This window comes from Engystomops pustulosus, chromosome 9 (assembly GCF_040894005.1).
Source record: "Engystomops pustulosus chromosome 9, aEngPut4.maternal, whole genome shotgun sequence".
In the NCBI taxonomy this organism is placed as follows: Eukaryota; Metazoa; Chordata; class Amphibia; order Anura; family Leptodactylidae; genus Engystomops; species Engystomops pustulosus.
Genome location: NC_092419.1, coordinates 75,960,948 through 75,977,609, shown reverse-complemented (window position 1 = coordinate 75,977,609; position 16,662 = coordinate 75,960,948). Strand labels below are relative to the sequence as shown.

The window sequence follows — 16,662 nt, the reverse complement described above, 5'->3', positions numbered from 1 at the left end:
TATAGCTTCCGTATATATGCAATAACCTGTTCCCTTTAAAGGGAACCTGTCACCAGAGACCTCATTTTCACTTAAGACAGGTTACAAAAGCCTATTACAGCTGCATTGCAAATATGCCTTTCTGCTTTCTCTAAATGCATTACAATATAGTTGTGTTTTATAACTTACCTTGCACCCTGACCAAATCCTCTGTGTAATTTGGTTTGAGTGCATTTTGAAAAAATAAAATGACTTGTCTGTTCTGCAGAATGCTCAGCTCTCAGGCCCCACCTTTGTGCTCCTGTGTAGCTCCTCCCTCCTGCTCTTTTACAGAGGTCACATCTGAGAGTGGGAGGAGCTGTATAGGTAGGGGCTGAGAGTTGAGAAATCTGCAGCACAGACAAGTCACATGTTTTTTGAAATGCATCCAAACTAAAGCCCAACCCCTAGGACAACACAGAGGATTCGGTCAGGGTGCAAGTTAAGTTAGAAAACACACTACATTGTAATGCAAATGCGTAGAGAAAGCAGAAAGGCAGATTTAAAAAAAAAAAAAAACCCAGCTGCATTGCAAATCTTCACTGCGACTGCCTAAAGGAATATGCATCTATAATAAACTGTTTTATTGCCCAAGACATATGCATGAGTTGAGACTTTGTTGGATGTTTTACAAGGAATTTGTTGGTATCAACAAATTCAGGATGGATTATTAGTTTTCAAATTACACCAAATCAAGGCTTTATGTGGGTTACAGGAAGTCTTTGAAGTAGAGATGCAGAATAAAAGTTTTTGCTTTAGTAAGGCCAGAGAGAAAGAACAGTCAAGGGGTTTCACCTCTTCATTGTGAAGCCCTCCAGTGACCCTAAAAATATGATACATCTACACATCTCATAGGGGGACAATTATCAGGACATCTACTCCACAAATCTGGCATAGAAGCCTCTACATCAGTGATGGCGAACCTTTTAGAGGCTGAGTGCCCAATCTTCAACCAAAAGCCACTTATTTATAGCAAAGTGCCAGCACGGCAATTTAAGCAGTAATGTATTTCTCCTTGTTCTTTGACAACTTTCAATCGTTCAGACTCCTAAAGACACCAACGCAGTTGAACGGAGGAGGGGAAATTCCTTTATCATTGTAGGAAGATTCTATAGTAAGATTCTTTGAGTCCTGTCTGGTGAACTTCATGGTGGGGCGATGGCCTGGGTGCCCACAGAGAGGGCTCCGAGTGCCGCGGCTCTGGCACCAGTGCCATAGGTTTGCCACCACTGCCCTATATGATCCCAAAACCACTAGGTTGCAATTATTATATCTGTGAGGTGGACAAGGCAATCCTACCAGGTGAGCTGTAACATTTTCATGCATTGCAATTATTATCCCCCTCACGGCTGTTCCACGCGAAAAAGGAGTGAAGGGGTCGCCTCAAGCAGGAAGTGTGTCAAATGTGCACTCCTTGGTGTAACCTGCTCAGGTCAAACTTTTAATTCCAGAAAGAAAATCCAGGTCACTCCTATGAATGTTCAGGTGCTTCACACTACTCAAAAATTCAGCAATCCGTAAAAGGTTTAATTCATCAAGGATTTATTTTCAACATTCAGGCAATCCAAAAAGTGTAACGTTTCGATCCGTTAAAGGATCTTCTTCAGACACTATACATGAAGCAGATCTTGTATTACAACAACACAAACATCAGGTGAACAAGTAATCTCTGGGATTCAATAGAGTAGATATGTACACTATAAGGGTGCACTCACACACGCTATGCCCGGCGTGCGCTGGAGGAGGAGGAGGTGGCCCCTCCTCCCTCCATAGGAAACAGCGGCGCACGGCCGCACATCAGGGTAAAGATAGAGCATGTTCTATCCCTTCCTGGTGTGTGGCACCGTACCGCCGCGGTGCCACCATTGCTGTCTGTGAGGACGTATATGCGGCCACAGATTTGTGGCCGCATGCATGTTCCCGCAGGCGGCCATGTGAATGAACCATTAGCCTGATATTTTCCTTGCGCCCTGCCCACATTTTCTACTGCCTTTAACCCAGCGGTGGGTACCATTGTGACCTTTATGCTTTCATTCTCCTCTTTCACAATCCAGTGAGTGTTACTGACTATCTATAGTATATACCTATATTATATATTCATGTTTTGGAGTAGCCGGCTTATGCTGTACGTATCTACTCTACTGAATCCCAGATCTACTCCTGAATCCATTACTTGTTCACATGATTTTTGTGTTGTAGCAACAAACACTCAATGATATCAATATGAGATCTGATTCATTTATCATAAGTGTCTGAAGACTATCCTTTTATAGTTACACTTTTTAGATTGCCTGAATGATGCAAATAAAAATTCCTTGATTCATTGAAATTTTTAATTACAAACACTAATTTTACAATTTAATTTTTGATGCCCAATTGCTGGAAATAGTGTTGGGTAACATTTCTACAACCATCACTCCACTGTGTATGTTCATACACAGTGGCCACCCATGTGTAGCTCTGTAGCTTTGTTGCCATAAGAGGGAAATACTATATTTTCTTTTTAATGATGGAAAACACTACACCTTACCTCTTTACAATGCTTTGTGACTGCTGCTCCGAGGGGATGTTCACTGTTGCTCTCTGCCGTCCCCACAATTGCCAGCAACTTGTTTGAAGACATCCTGTTACTTTCAACCAAAAGCTTCACTTGCATGACAATGGGAGATCCATGTGTGATTGTTCCCGTCTTGTCAAACACAACAGTTCGTATCTGAGGGAACAGGAAATTCCTATTTTAAAAACTGCAATCAATTTTTTTACTCTCACAATGTATAGTAATTGTATCCACAAGTTCTGAACAAATACCCCTATACTGTATATGGGGCAAATTCTGGAACAGGACCTATACAGGGTCACCCTATTCATAGCAGCTCAATTTAGTTATCTGCCAAGAGACTCTATAGTGACTCTGAAAACAGACTCCTTATCGTCTGCGGCGGGTGAACTAGATCTTTCTCACAGGATGGTTTCATTGATCTCATTTAGGCCATTTGGTGTTAGTGTATTCAATTTCTATATCCAATATACTTCCCTCCGGCAGAGTGTCGGGCACCTGTTGGATATGGTGGCAGGTACGTGATCTATCGGTTGGATGGAAATGGGGCATTTTATTTTAGGAAGGTGGATGGAGCAGTGCTTCGAGACACTGCAATAAAAATGTTTTCTTTATGTTCTCCCTATGTTTATTTAAACGATTATGTAGCGTTTGCACTGTCCTTCCTATGTATTGCAAATGGCATATTTCACACTCAATTAAATAAATGACATATTTGGTGTTACAAGTCATTTTGTTTTTTTTATAGAACAACAGCCCACAGGAAACCAATTTCATCACTAGATACAGTACACAACATCATGCGATCAGGAACATTATGCAGAAACATTGGTCTATCCTCAGAAAAGACATACATCTTAACCCCTTCGCGTCTATGCCATTTTAGACCTTCAGGACCAGGCCTGATTTTTTAAATTTGCCCTGTGTCATTATAGGTGGTTATAACTTTGTGACGCTTTAACATATCCAGGGGATTTTGAGATTGTTTTACCGTCACACATTGTACTTCAAAGTAATAGAAAAATTTTGATGATATCTTTTGTGTTTAGTTATGAATAAAATTGAAATTTGGCTAAAATTTCTGAAAATTTTTCATTTTCAAAGTTCAAAATTTTCTGCTTTTCTGGCAGATAGTCATAGCACCCAAGTAACTTTATAACTAACATTTCCCGAATGTCTGCTTTATATTGGCGCAGGGTTTTATGCATCTTCTCTCTTTTCTAGGTTGTTAGGAGGTTCAGAATTTTGGGTGCAATTTTTCTCATTTTTATGAAAATCGCCAAAACCCTTATTTAGAGGCACATGCTCAGGTCTAAGTGACTTTGAGAGGCCTAAACAGCAGTAAAACCCCATGTATCACGCCATTTTAGAAACTACACCCCTCAATGTGTAAAAAATCAACTTTAAGAAGTATGTTAACCCTTTAGATGCTTCACAGTGGTTAAAACAAAATGGAGGTCTAATTTACAAGCTGTCATTTTTTTTAGACAATATATTAATTTTGGCCAAAAATTAAACCGTCACAAAGTATTAAATGACAAAAAACTCCACAAAGTTTGATACCCAATTTCTCCCGAGTATAAGGATGCCCCATATGTGGTGGTGACTGCTGTACGGCCGCACGGCCGGGCATAGAAGGGAAGCTGCACCATTCAGAACAGATCTGCAATGTCACATCTTACAGGCTATAAAATGTTTATTTTTTTGTAATTTGGACATATGGGGGATTATTTTTTTTGTGGATGAAATCCACTTTTCAGGGACATCATTTACGGTGGGGCTCAATAGCCAATAATCAGATTTTATTAACTCTTTCTTGGTGGTGGTTAAAAAAATCAATTCTTGTTTATGGTTTTTAGCATTTTTTTCGCCGGACGTTCACCATACCATAAAAATAATGTGTTATCTTTATTCTACGGGTCATCACGATTACAGCGATACCCCATTTATATGGCTTTTTTATGGTTAACTTGTTTTGCAGAATATAGAACTAATTTTGTGAGAAATTTGCTTGTTTTTGCTTGCCGTGTAACAATGGGCAGAACATTTATATTTTTTGGTTTACAGAGTTGGTTTATAGCTTATTTTTTGCGGGACAAGCTGTACTTATTCTTGGTATCATGTCGGGGTAAATTTTACTTTTTGATTACTTTTTATGCGCTTTTTATGAGGTCAGATGTGAAAATTTCATAATTTTTGCAAGTTTTTTTGTGTTTTTTTTTACGCCGTTCACCGTACGGGTTCAGTGACGATTTTATTCTATTGTACGGGTTGTAACGGACGTTGTGATGCCCAATATGTTGTGTTTTTTTTTTGTGATTTTCACTTTTTTATGTTTTATTGTATTATTGCATGGGATGGGACTTCAAGGGACTTTTATTCTTTTTTAATAATTTTTTTTAATTGCACTTTTTTTTTTTAACTTTTTTTTACTGTTTTATTTTGTCCCAGGGTGGGACATGAACAAGTGATCATTTGATCACTTGTTCATTGTAATATACTGCAATACTAATGTATTGCAGCATATTACATAGCATTCTGCATAGGCTGATATCAGCACTGTTAGGATCGTGCTGTAAGCACGATCCTAACAGGCTTCTAGTGAAGGCAACCCTGGGGGCCTTATCGGGCTTCAGGGTTGCCATGGCAACGATCGGCACCTCCGTGCCATGCACGGAGGGTGCCGATCGTCGCGGCGATTCACTATAGACGCTGCGGTCACAATGACCGCGGCGTCTATAGGGTTAAACAGCCGGGATCGCGATAGTCGCGATCCTGGCTGTTACTGCGGGATCCCGGCTACCGCGTACCGCCGGGATCCCGCGGCGATCGCCCGGGCTCAGCTTCTGAGCCCGGGTGATCGCCATGACGTGATACTACGTCAAGGTGCGGGAACGACCCGCATCCTATGACGTAGTATCACGTCAGGGTGCGGGAAGGGGTTAAAGATCATCTCCCTAACCGTCCAAGAATTATCTATAGGAGAGCCACTACGATTATATCCTGGCCCCAAGTGTGCTTAGACAACATAAACCAAATGGTACAGATAACAAAGATAACTACGTTTCAAAATGCCACAAAACCAGATGTTGCAAAAACATCAAGGTTGGAACATCATTTAAATCTAACAACATAAAATGAAATGTTCCATATAAAAAACAAAATGAATTGTAACACCAAGTACCGTATTTTTCGGCCTATACGGTGCACCAAAAATCCTTTAATTTTCTCAGAAATCAAAGTTGCGCCTTATAGGCCGGTGCGCCTTATATATGAACTTATACAGAAATGTACTACAGACAAGATGTACTGTACATTTACCAGTGTTTAATAGCTACATCCCGAGAAATTTCCTGCACCTTCCCACACAGTATACAGGTTCCCTAGCTCCTGAAGTGCCCTGGCACCACAACTAACATTGTGCCCATCCTGCCCTCCCCTAGCACGGAGAGACCGGAGCTGCCATAGTGCCGACCACGAGGCAATCATCATCATCAGTAAACAATCCCCCATACCTGACAGCCCACAGGGGAAAGAGAAGGGGCCACAGGGAACCCCACAAGAATAACACCCTGGCTGAGGAGGGAAGGAGAAGGGGCAGAGGGAGACAGCTTAACCCCTGCTGCATCACCCTGCATTAACCCCCAGCAGCCCATACCTCTGAGATCGGAGCTCTCTGACACGCTGAAGACAAGTTTCCCGGGAAGTGTAGCTGGCTTGAACTGTGCACGGGTCTGCCACCTGCTGGTCATTTTTAGGTACTGCATTTGATCCTGCGCCTTATACTCCAGTGTGTCTTATATATGAACCTAGATGTCTTAGCAGGCATTTATTAGAGGTGCAAAATTTGAGGAAAAAAGCAAGGTAGACACTCACCACTTTTCTTAAAATTCTTCGTTTATTCGTACATCTTTAAAATTGGCATGTGTTCATAGGGAGAAGAGAATATAATGCTAAGGAGCGTTCCAGGGATGAGTCGTTTCGCGTTACTGTCAACGCTTCATCTTGCCTGAAACCTTTGGCGTTCACACCCGATTTTTAAATCGGGCCGCCAAAAGTAGCTACTACGTAGCTCGGACACACCTTCACCATAATAGATATGTGATTGGTTAAAAACAGAATGAGGCGGAGTGACTTAGCGTCAGCTTCGCCCCTTTAATCTAGCAAGATGCATTGTCGGACCAGAAGGAAAACAGCTGTACTGCTCGCAGCCAATTGGATCAGGTTCTTACAACGGGCAGGCGGAGCCTCACTGGGCAGCAAAGGCGGACCCAAATGAAAACCGTTACCCGCTTTCGAAGCTGAATAGGGACGTTTTCGTGCAGTCGGACTAGAAAGGAGACTGAAAAATGCAGGGATTGACTTTAAAGGGGCGTGGTTCTACTTTCGTGACTCCTTGTTTTTACGGAAAGGGGATGGGTCTATGCAGAGCAGTTGTCTAAAGTAGAAATTTTAAAAAATAAAAAAAAGGGGGTAAAAAGCCGATCGATATCGCTATAGCTGTACGCACCTCCCGTTCCTCTTTCTTTAAATGTATATGTCTAGAATATAACATATACAACAAAAATGTTGTCTGCGAATAAGCATGATAATATAGATTGGCCACTCCATTATTTAGATCCTATGTCTAAGTAATGCTTAAGTAAGCTAATGCCTAGTGTCTAAGTAATGCTCAAATAAGTTATGCAATATGACAAACTGCTATGCTGTGTGTTATGCCAAATTTATGTAAATGTATGAGATATGTAATAAGCACTAGGCTTCCAAATACTTACTTTAGACAACTGCTCTGCATAGACCCATCCCCTTTCCGTAAAAACAAGGAGTCACGAAAGTAGAACCACGCCCCTTTAAAGTCAATCCGTGCATTTTTCAGTCTCCTTTCTAGTCCGACTGCACAAAAACGTCCCTATTCAGCTTCGACAGCGGGTAACAGTTTTCATTTGGGTCCGCCTATGCTGCCCAGTGAGGCTCCGCCTGCCCGTTGTAAGAACCTGATCCAATTGGCTGCGAGCAGTACAGCTGTTTTCCTTCTGGTCTGACAATGCATCTTGCTAGATTAAAGGGGCGAAGCTGACGCTAAGTCACTCCGCCTCATTCTGTTTTTAACCAATCACATATCTATTATGGTGAAGGTGTGTCCGAGCTACATAGTAGCTACTTTTGGCGGCCCGATTTTAAAATCGGGTGTGAACGCCAAAGGTTTCAGGCAAGATGAAGCGTTGACAGTAAAGCGAAACGACTCATCCCTGGAACGCTCCTTAGCATTATATTCTCTTCTCCCTATGAACACATGCCAATTTTAAAGATGTACAAATAAACGATGAATTTTAAGAAAAGTGGCGAGTGTCTACCTTTCTTCAAATTTTGCATGAACAAACAGTCCTATATCTGTCATTGTATATAGGTATGAGCACCACCATATAAAACATGTCCTCAGTTCTCCAATAAAAAGGCTCAAAAGAATTGGAGGTGAATCATCTCAACAAGAAAGTTTTTGGGAGTGCCCCTTACCCCTACATGTTTCGATTTATTAGAGGTGCGCCTTATAGTCCGGTGCGCCTTATAGGCCGAAAAATAGGGTATGTCATTTATTTGAGTGTGAAATATGCCATTTGCAATACATAGGAAGGACAGTGCAAACGCTACATAATCGTTTAAATAAACATAGGGAGAACATAAAGAAAACATTTTTATTGCACAGCGTCTCGTAGCACTGCTCCATCCACCATCCTAAAATAAAATGCCCCATTTCCATCCAACCGATACATCACATACCTGCCACCATATCCAACAGGTGCCTGACACTCTGCCGGAGGGAAGTATATTGGATATAGAAATTGAATACACTAACACCAAATGGCCTAAGTGAGATCAATGAAACCATCCTGTGAGAAAGATCTAGTTCACCAGCCGCAGAGGAGTACAGAGTCACTATAGAAATCATGGTTTGACATCCTGAGGCACCTGTAGATGTAGTCCAGATACCCCACAGACACATGGGAATATATATATATATATACACACAAAATGCCTCGATTCTTTTTAATGATACTTTTGTAATATGTGTATATAACACTTTTATGTCTTTGATGCATTTTATGGTTATTTGTTTATATATTGTCACGTAAAAACTCACATACGCCGTAAGTTAAGAAAAAAACGGGAGACGGTTCTTCACTTCACCAAGATCATCTGTTTATGAACCAGAGGAAGCGCTTAGCCCAAGCGCAAAACGCGTTGTTCTATTTTTTTTTTTACATATTTAAATTTATTAAGATTTTTATAACATTAAAAGAATCAGAGGGGGAGGGAAGGGAGGTAAAACAATGTGAAAGGAATCATGGATACCAAGTAGTGTCCAATATGGGGGGTTTACAAATAAGAGTAACAACAAATTTCAGTTTGAAGAAAAGATACAAAGCAACAATAAAAACAATAATACCATAAGTTGTCGCACAGTGTTACTGTGGTTATCCAGAATATCCTTATTTGCCTAACGTTCTTAATCAGTTACCTAGAGTAATTTCCAGATTAAATGGCGAACCAGAAAAGATAAGTAGAGAATCGGGGAGAGTGGGGAGGAGAGGATAGAAAGAAAAAGAGAGAGAAATAAGGGAAGGGGAAAGAAGGTTGAAAGATTGAGGAAGGAATGGGAGGAGGAAAAAAAAGGGCCGTGCCTCCCCTCTACCTGGTGTTCAGTGCTCCATAATTTCACCATCTTGTGGCCGTACCGGGATTGTACTAGTCAATTCCAAATAGCGAGGAGATGTCACAAAGGTCATCCAATGGAACCAAGTCTTATGAGAGCGGGCTGCTCTCTTGGGGTCGGTATTCAGGAGGCTCTCCATCCGCCGCAGCTCCCCAACACGGCCCAACCACTGATGCAAGGAGGGTGGATCAGTAGAGCGCCAGCAAGCTGGGATGCAAGCCTTTGCTGCATTAAGGAGATAGCACAGCAGGGACTTTCTGTAGGTGGCAAGGGAAATCTCGTGGTGGTGGAGCAAAACCCAAGCGGGGTCATCCCGCAACTCTCTGCCTGTCAACTCGCAAATCACCTCCAGCACCGCCGTCCAATACGAAGCAAGAGAGGGGCAGCTCCAGAAAATATGTAGGAGAGAACCCTCCTCTTCACCGCAGCGCCAACAGTTTGGAGAGACCTCGGGGTACATTTTATGGAGGACATGGGGGACCCTATACCATCTGGTCAATAGCTTATAATTTGTCTCCTGGTAGGCCGTGCTTAATGATGATTTATGTGCTAGCTCGTATATCTTTTCCCTTTGCTCAGCAGAGAGATCCAGTTCAAGATCTCGTTCCCATTTGGCCATAAAAGACGGAATGTGGTTCTGCGGGGGAGATACCAGCAGGCTGTATGACAAGGAGAGGGTTCCCCTTATCTGTCCTTTCTGCGTACATGCGCCTTCAAAGCCTGTCAGTGACCTGTTAAAGCCAGGAGGGGGTGTAATAGAGCCCAGGTAGTGCGCTAATTGGAGACCTTGCCACATGGATGCTTGCGGCAAATCCGGTGGAGAGGTGAGCTCTTCTCCTCTCTTCCATTTCCCATCTACTAGAAAGTGACGTGCCCTAAAATGGCCAGCCTTGACCCAACTCTTGAAAACCGGCGATGTGATCCCTGGGGGGAATGCAGGGTTGCCCAGGATTGGCGTGAGTGGGGAGTCGGCAGGGGATATCTCTGCCCTTGACCTACATTGTTTGAAAGCCAGCAGGGTGGCATAGATAGTAGGGTGGGCAGATAGCGCATGCCACTGTCTTTTCTGTACCCATGGGAGGCAGGAGAGGGGAACCTGGGTGAAATGCTGCTCTATTGGGACCCAGGCTTTCGTGGTCCCATGTCTACACCAGTCAACGATCCTGCTTAAGTGGGAGGCCAAGTAATACTGAGATATATCCGGAAGCGCCACACCACCCTCCCTTTTTGGCATGTGTAGGATCCTTCTCTGTAATCTTGGGGGTTTATCGGCCCAGGTAAAAGTCGTGAATATTCGTTGCACCGAGGCTAAGAAGCTAACTGGAATTCTAACTGGCAGGGCCTGAAAGGGATAAAGAAGGCGGGGGAGGATATTCATTTTGATGATCCCTATCCTGCCGAACCATGAGAAGAACCCTTTTGACCATTTCCCCAGGTCCTCCTTAATAGTCTGTAATAGTGGGGGGAAGTTTAGACGGTAGGCTTGGTCCGGGTCTGCTGGGAGGTGTATGCCCAATTACTTTATAGAGGAGGTAGCCCACCGAAAACTAAAAGACTGTTGGAGTGAGGCAAGTCGTTCTGGAGGTATGTTTAGTGGTAAGGCTTCAGATTTTTGCATATTAATTTTAAAATTGCAAAGCTTCCCAAAGAAGTGCAGCTCTTTTATGAGGTTGGGGATGGACACTTGGGGGGTGGAAAGGAAAAATAGCAAGTCGTCAGCATATGCTGCCACTTTGACGTCCTTCCCATCCACCATCACTCCAGATATATCTGTGTTGTTCCTTAGCCGTTGAAGTAAGGGTTCCATAGTAAGGGCAAAGAGAAGGGGGGACAGCGGGCATCCCTGGCGCGTTCCGTTTCTGATGGGGAAGGAGTCGGAATAAAGGCCATTCACCCTTACTGATGCCGTAGGGCATGAGTATAGTGCACCTATCCACCGCAACATATGCGTACCCAATCCCATATGCTTCATGACTCCAGTCAGGAAGGGCCAGCCTACCCTGTCAAAAGCCTTTTCGGCATCGGTAGAAAGGATAACTGTAGGCAGGGCCGATGTCTTAATAAAATGGACCATATTCAATGCCTTCGTGGTGCTGTCCCTTGCTTCCCGTGAAGGTACGAACCCTGTTTGATCAAGGTGGACCATACTCGGCAACAAAGGGGCTAGGCGGTTAGCTAAGATTTTTGAGAACAGTTTAAGGTCCACGTTGAGCAAAGATATCGGCCTGTAGCTAGCACACGAGGCCAGGTCTTTCCCTTCTTTCGGTATCACCACTATATGGCGTTGTTCTATTTTAATTATTTTACTTTATTTTACGTTCAATGAAATAAATCATTTTTACTGGACCAGTTAGCGCCATTCTTTCAGTGTTCAAGAAAAAAACCCACTACAATCCTGGAGAAAAAGATATCCGTTTGGAACTGCCTATCCACGTCAAGGGGGAGTAAGCAGGACCACGTACGCGGCAGCGGAGATAAAGGTCCATCTAAAGAAGCATCATTTGGGAGTTGTGCCTGAATGCACAACCCCACAAGGTTGGTAGCCTGAAGTATCAAATTTTGACCATTTATCACAAAGGTAATACACCACAGGAGCGCCCCTCTGTCTCTTCTATCCCCCATTTCATCTAGTCTATGAAGTAAAATAACTTTTTGCTACTTATATTACTTTATACAATTTGTTAAAAAGTCGGGCAGCTTACTTTGTGGGCCATTTCCAAAGGTTCTCCTCCTTTGATCAGTATGCCATTCTGAGCACCAACTCCTGTACCAACCATAACTGCAGTTGGCGTAGCCAATCCAAGTGAACAAGGACAGGCTATACACAGCACAGTGATAGCAGCTTGGAAAGCAAAGCGGACAATTACTTCTCCCCTTGGAATACTCTTGTTGTATCCCTATAATGAAAAAAAAATAATAATCCAACATAAGTCCCTTCATGACTGTAATATATATAGCTACATATGTCCTATTTGCACATGCCCCCAGCAGATAACACTTCTATACACGTCATGACAGTGTAAAACATTAAACGGTCATATCTCCTGAACTGTGCCACCTAAAAAAGCAATTTTGGTGCGCAATTAAAGAGGAGAATATCCCCTTTAATATCAGGTTCGTGTTTCATAACTGGAGATATGTACTTACAGAAAAAATCTTTAAATACAGATCTCAATTCCTGACTGTAAATTCTCATCTTAACCAGGATTGTGCTTATAGGTGCAACATTTCAGGAAATATGAACGTTTGAAGTGAGCCACCCTGTAGGGCCGGTTTAAAAAGAGGGTACCTTTTACGACATGTTATATACCTATTTATATATCTAAGGATACGTTTGTTATGTACATAAACAGTCTTGAAAACAAAGAAACACACGTGAGATAGTCTTTACTTCCTATTGCCTCCAAAACACCATATGAACATTTACCTGGTGACCGACTATATAATACTTAATACTTAAAGGGACACATTTAAGGTAAGGTATGAAATATCTAGAATTCCCTCTTTTATGTGAGGGATCACCTCCAGAGTCATATGTAAATGAGCTAAGATCACCTGCAGAGTCATTTGTAAATGAGCTAAGATCACCTCCAGAGTCATATGTAAATGAGCCAAGATCACCTCCAGAGTCATATGTAAATGAGCTAAGAGTCACCTCCAGAGTCATGGGATAGGGTCATTACAGACACCCTTCTCTTAGATTCTATGCTACTTGGAACCAAATTAAAGGTTCCCATGAAATTTCTGGTAAATGCTCAGTATATACATTGGGAAAGCTCCCATACTCATCGAGTGTACCCAGAAAACTATATTTTTTCAGCTGGCTCCCCTCCTGCTGATACGACGTATACACCCACCAGAGGCAGTAGATGCCTATTTGGAGCATATGCAACATATTGCACCCTTCCTCCAGCCTCGCTGGAGCGGATACATTTCTCAGCAGGAGGACACCATATAAGGACAGTGACATCACTCGGGAAACTCCCCATACATTGTCAGCAGCCAATTACCAGCTGCTGCCGTTGTTCACGCCTTCCCCCGCATTCAGGGAAGAGGAGTCGTCACTGATGTATCCGACTATATAACCACACGGTGGAATACATCTTTGCCATATGCTGTAAGGATATGTTGGGAATCCGCCCCACGCGTCCTAATAACGAAAAGCAAAGACGACATGTGAACCCAGCCTAAGAATCTCATCTTTCAAATCAGTGAGTTATAGCAAATGGGAATTTCCAATGTCTCCAACTGCCCGAATTTACAGTTCTGTAGCGTAGAGAAACACAAGTGTGAAGCGGCCTAAAAGATGAGATTGTGATCTTTAATATGATACTAAACACATGCCTCTAGTTACAATAAAACCAAAGATGCTGCTGTTTGTAATGACACTCCACCTCCAGACTCTAAAAGGAAGCGTATGTATTTTATTTATTTTTTTTAATAGATTAACGGTAAATATTTCACATAAAAGAGGGGATTCTAGAAAAGGCCATTTCATACCCAACTTGAGGATGCAAAGCTCATGACACGTGCTCATTAATTCTGCATTTATTAAACAATGTATACATAGCTTTTTTTATTCAGATCTCTTCTACTTACAGGGAAATACTTCTCAACTATTTGAAAGTCTTGGTATCCAATAATAAGCCACACAAATAGGGTGACAACAGAAACAATGACAATGAAAGGAACAAAGTAACCACTGAGCTTATCAGCAAATTGTTGGATTGGAGCCTGGAAGAGGAAACATAAGAGATAATAGATTAGAAGTAGAAATATGCAAATCAAGTGAAGGGAGCAATAAGGTGCTTAAACCTCAGTGCAATATAGTGCCCTTTTAATATGGAGTCACTGATGGCCCAAAAATCTAACAGTCTTTATAGACCTGTTCCAGATGGAATTCTTGCTAACACTGAAAATGTTGTATGGGGTAAGGAACAAAGGCAATTGGAAGAAACTTGTTCAGTGATTTCTAGAAGTTGTTACCTTGGATGTCTGAGCTTCTTCCACAAGTTTAACTATTTGTGAGAGGGTAGTGTCTGAACCAACATGGGTGGCAGAGATGAGCAAGGAGCCATTCTGGTTAATAGAGCCGGCAATGACACTGCTTCCTGGCTTCTTCGTGACTGGCATTGCCTCACCTGGGAAAGCACATAAGAAACATTCATATCATACAGGAATAGCTACAAGTCACGTTGTGTACAAACCTTTTGCAAGTACGTGTTATATGTTGAAATAATGTTGACATAATAATAATATGTTACACAATTGGTTATAAATAGGTTTATAGGAAGACTAATTCCTGTGCTCAACACAGATTAATACTCAACATACGTTATAATTAACATGCCTCAATACTATAATATAAATGTTATTAATAAATTGAAAACATTTGTATCTATAATTAACTATAATTAACTTATATTCTATGTAGACACGGCTTCCAACATAACTAACGTTGGGTAGTAATTAGTTAGTGTGTTAACCAATCAGCAGCCACTGTAACCCTATTGACATATACTTAGGGAATCAAGGCCATCACTGTTAAGAAGCCTACACAATAAATGGACGGCAGCTGATTTTCGCAATGACTCCCTAAAGGTTTCTCATCACCTTCAGTGGTTGCGCTGTTAACATGATATGTCAAGGGACACTATAGCTCCCTATAGAATGACAGCAGCTCCTCTAAAACTGTGACTAAGTGATTCAGAAAGTATATTGGAAAATGGTATAACTTTTCGTTGCACAAACAATATAAAATTTTTTGCCGATTGTGGACAACCAAATAAATAGAAAATGAATACAAAAATCCCTAATCTTGATAACTACGATCATACTGCAGTCATACATAGCCTGACCTCACCCTAGTACCTGTAATGAGAGATTCATCCACCATAGAGTGGCCTTCAATTACTCGCCCATCGACAGGAAACTTTCCACCAGGTACAACTTTCACAATGTCTCCTCTCTGAACCAATTCCACATCAACCTGTTCCTCACTGTAACATAGAAAAGGAATTTCCATTAGTCATGATATAATAAATCTGTTATGAGAAGGTATATTGTGATAATTCTTGTTATTCTTAAAGGGAACATCTCTCACTGAACATACAGTCCAATCTGTCTCCACATCTCCGATCACTGCTCCGAAGCCGGAGCTGCACAGGTGCGGGCCTGCTGTTCTGCGCATGCGCAGACGGCAGGTTCGTCGGACGAGGACGCGCAGCTACGAGGAGCTGCGCGCCGAAGATTGTGAGTAGGAGGAGAAAAGAGGCTACTGGGGCGTAGAGTACCCGCCCCGTGTAACCTCAGTAGCCGCATCAGAAAATTTGCATATAAATCTAATAAAAGTTATCGAAACAGTGCCCTCACGTCCTATTGATCCACCTACCACCCGATCTACCTTTATAGGTAGATTCGTGGTGGTAGGTTCCATTTAAGCTGACAGGTTATCTTTAAAGAAAGAAATAGAAAATTGGGTACCATATTATGACTAAAGTATGTTGACATACAGAACTAGAATAGAACATAAGATCACCTCACCTCAAGACAGAGTTGTCAGAGCTCAGCGTCACAATGGTGGCTTCAGTCGCTTGAAGTGAAATGAGTCGCGCCAGGGCTTCTGATGTTTTACTCTGCAATAGATTTTATAGCATTTGATGCTATTACACAGAATTGACACAAATGTCTAATGAGGGTAACAGGTTCATAGTATCATAGGCCAGAAAAAGACGCAAGTCCATCAAGTCCAACCTTTAAGAATTAAATAAATGTTTTATCCCCATAACCCGTGATATTTTTTCTCTCCAGAAAGGCATCCAGGCCTCTCTTGAGCATGTACATAGAGTCTGCCAAAACAACCTCCTGCGGCAGAGGGTTCCACAGTCTCACTGCTCTTACAGTAAAGAACCTTTGTCTATGGTGATGGTAGAATCGCTTCTCCTCTAGGCGTAGAGGATGCCCCCTTGTCCTGGTCACAGGCCGAGGTATAAAAAGATCTTTGGAGAGATCCTTGTACTGTCCGTTCAGGTATTTGTACATTGTATGAGGTCTCCCCACAGTCGTCTTTTTACTAAATTGAATAATCCCAAATTTTGTCATTTGTCATTGTAATCTAGTCCCCCCATTCCCCTAATAATCTTGGTTGCTCTTCTCTGCACCCGTTCCAGTTCTACCATGTCCTTTTTATACACTGGTGCCCAAAACTGTACACAATGGGGCAGATTTACTTACCCGGCCCATTTGCGATCCAGCGGCGCGTTCTCGGCGCTGGATTCGGGTCCGGCCGGGATTTATTAAGGTAGTTCCTCCGCCGTCCATCAGGTGGCGCTGCAGCGCTGAAGAGCATCGGAACGCACTGGAATACACCGAGCCG

General features: G+C 42.3%; 1 protein-coding gene across 2 annotated transcripts in view; it reads right to left on the bottom strand.

Moving 5' to 3' along the window:
• The window catches only part of ATP7A (ATPase copper transporting alpha), a 60,453-nt gene that overhangs the window by 9,321 nt on the left and 34,470 nt on the right, over window positions 1-16,662 (bottom strand). For both annotated transcript variants that reach the window (XM_072124363.1, XM_072124364.1), the window contains exons 11-16: window positions 15,831-15,922; window positions 15,159-15,286; window positions 14,274-14,428; window positions 13,887-14,021; window positions 11,990-12,184; window positions 2,549-2,731 (exon numbers count right to left, since the gene is read on the bottom strand). In XM_072124363.1, coding sequence (XP_071980464.1) covers window positions 2,549-2,731; window positions 11,990-12,184; window positions 13,887-14,021; window positions 14,274-14,428; window positions 15,159-15,286; window positions 15,831-15,922 — 888 coding nt within the window. The remainder of the gene's footprint in view (window positions 1-2,548; window positions 2,732-11,989; window positions 12,185-13,886; window positions 14,022-14,273; window positions 14,429-15,158; window positions 15,287-15,830; window positions 15,923-16,662) is intronic.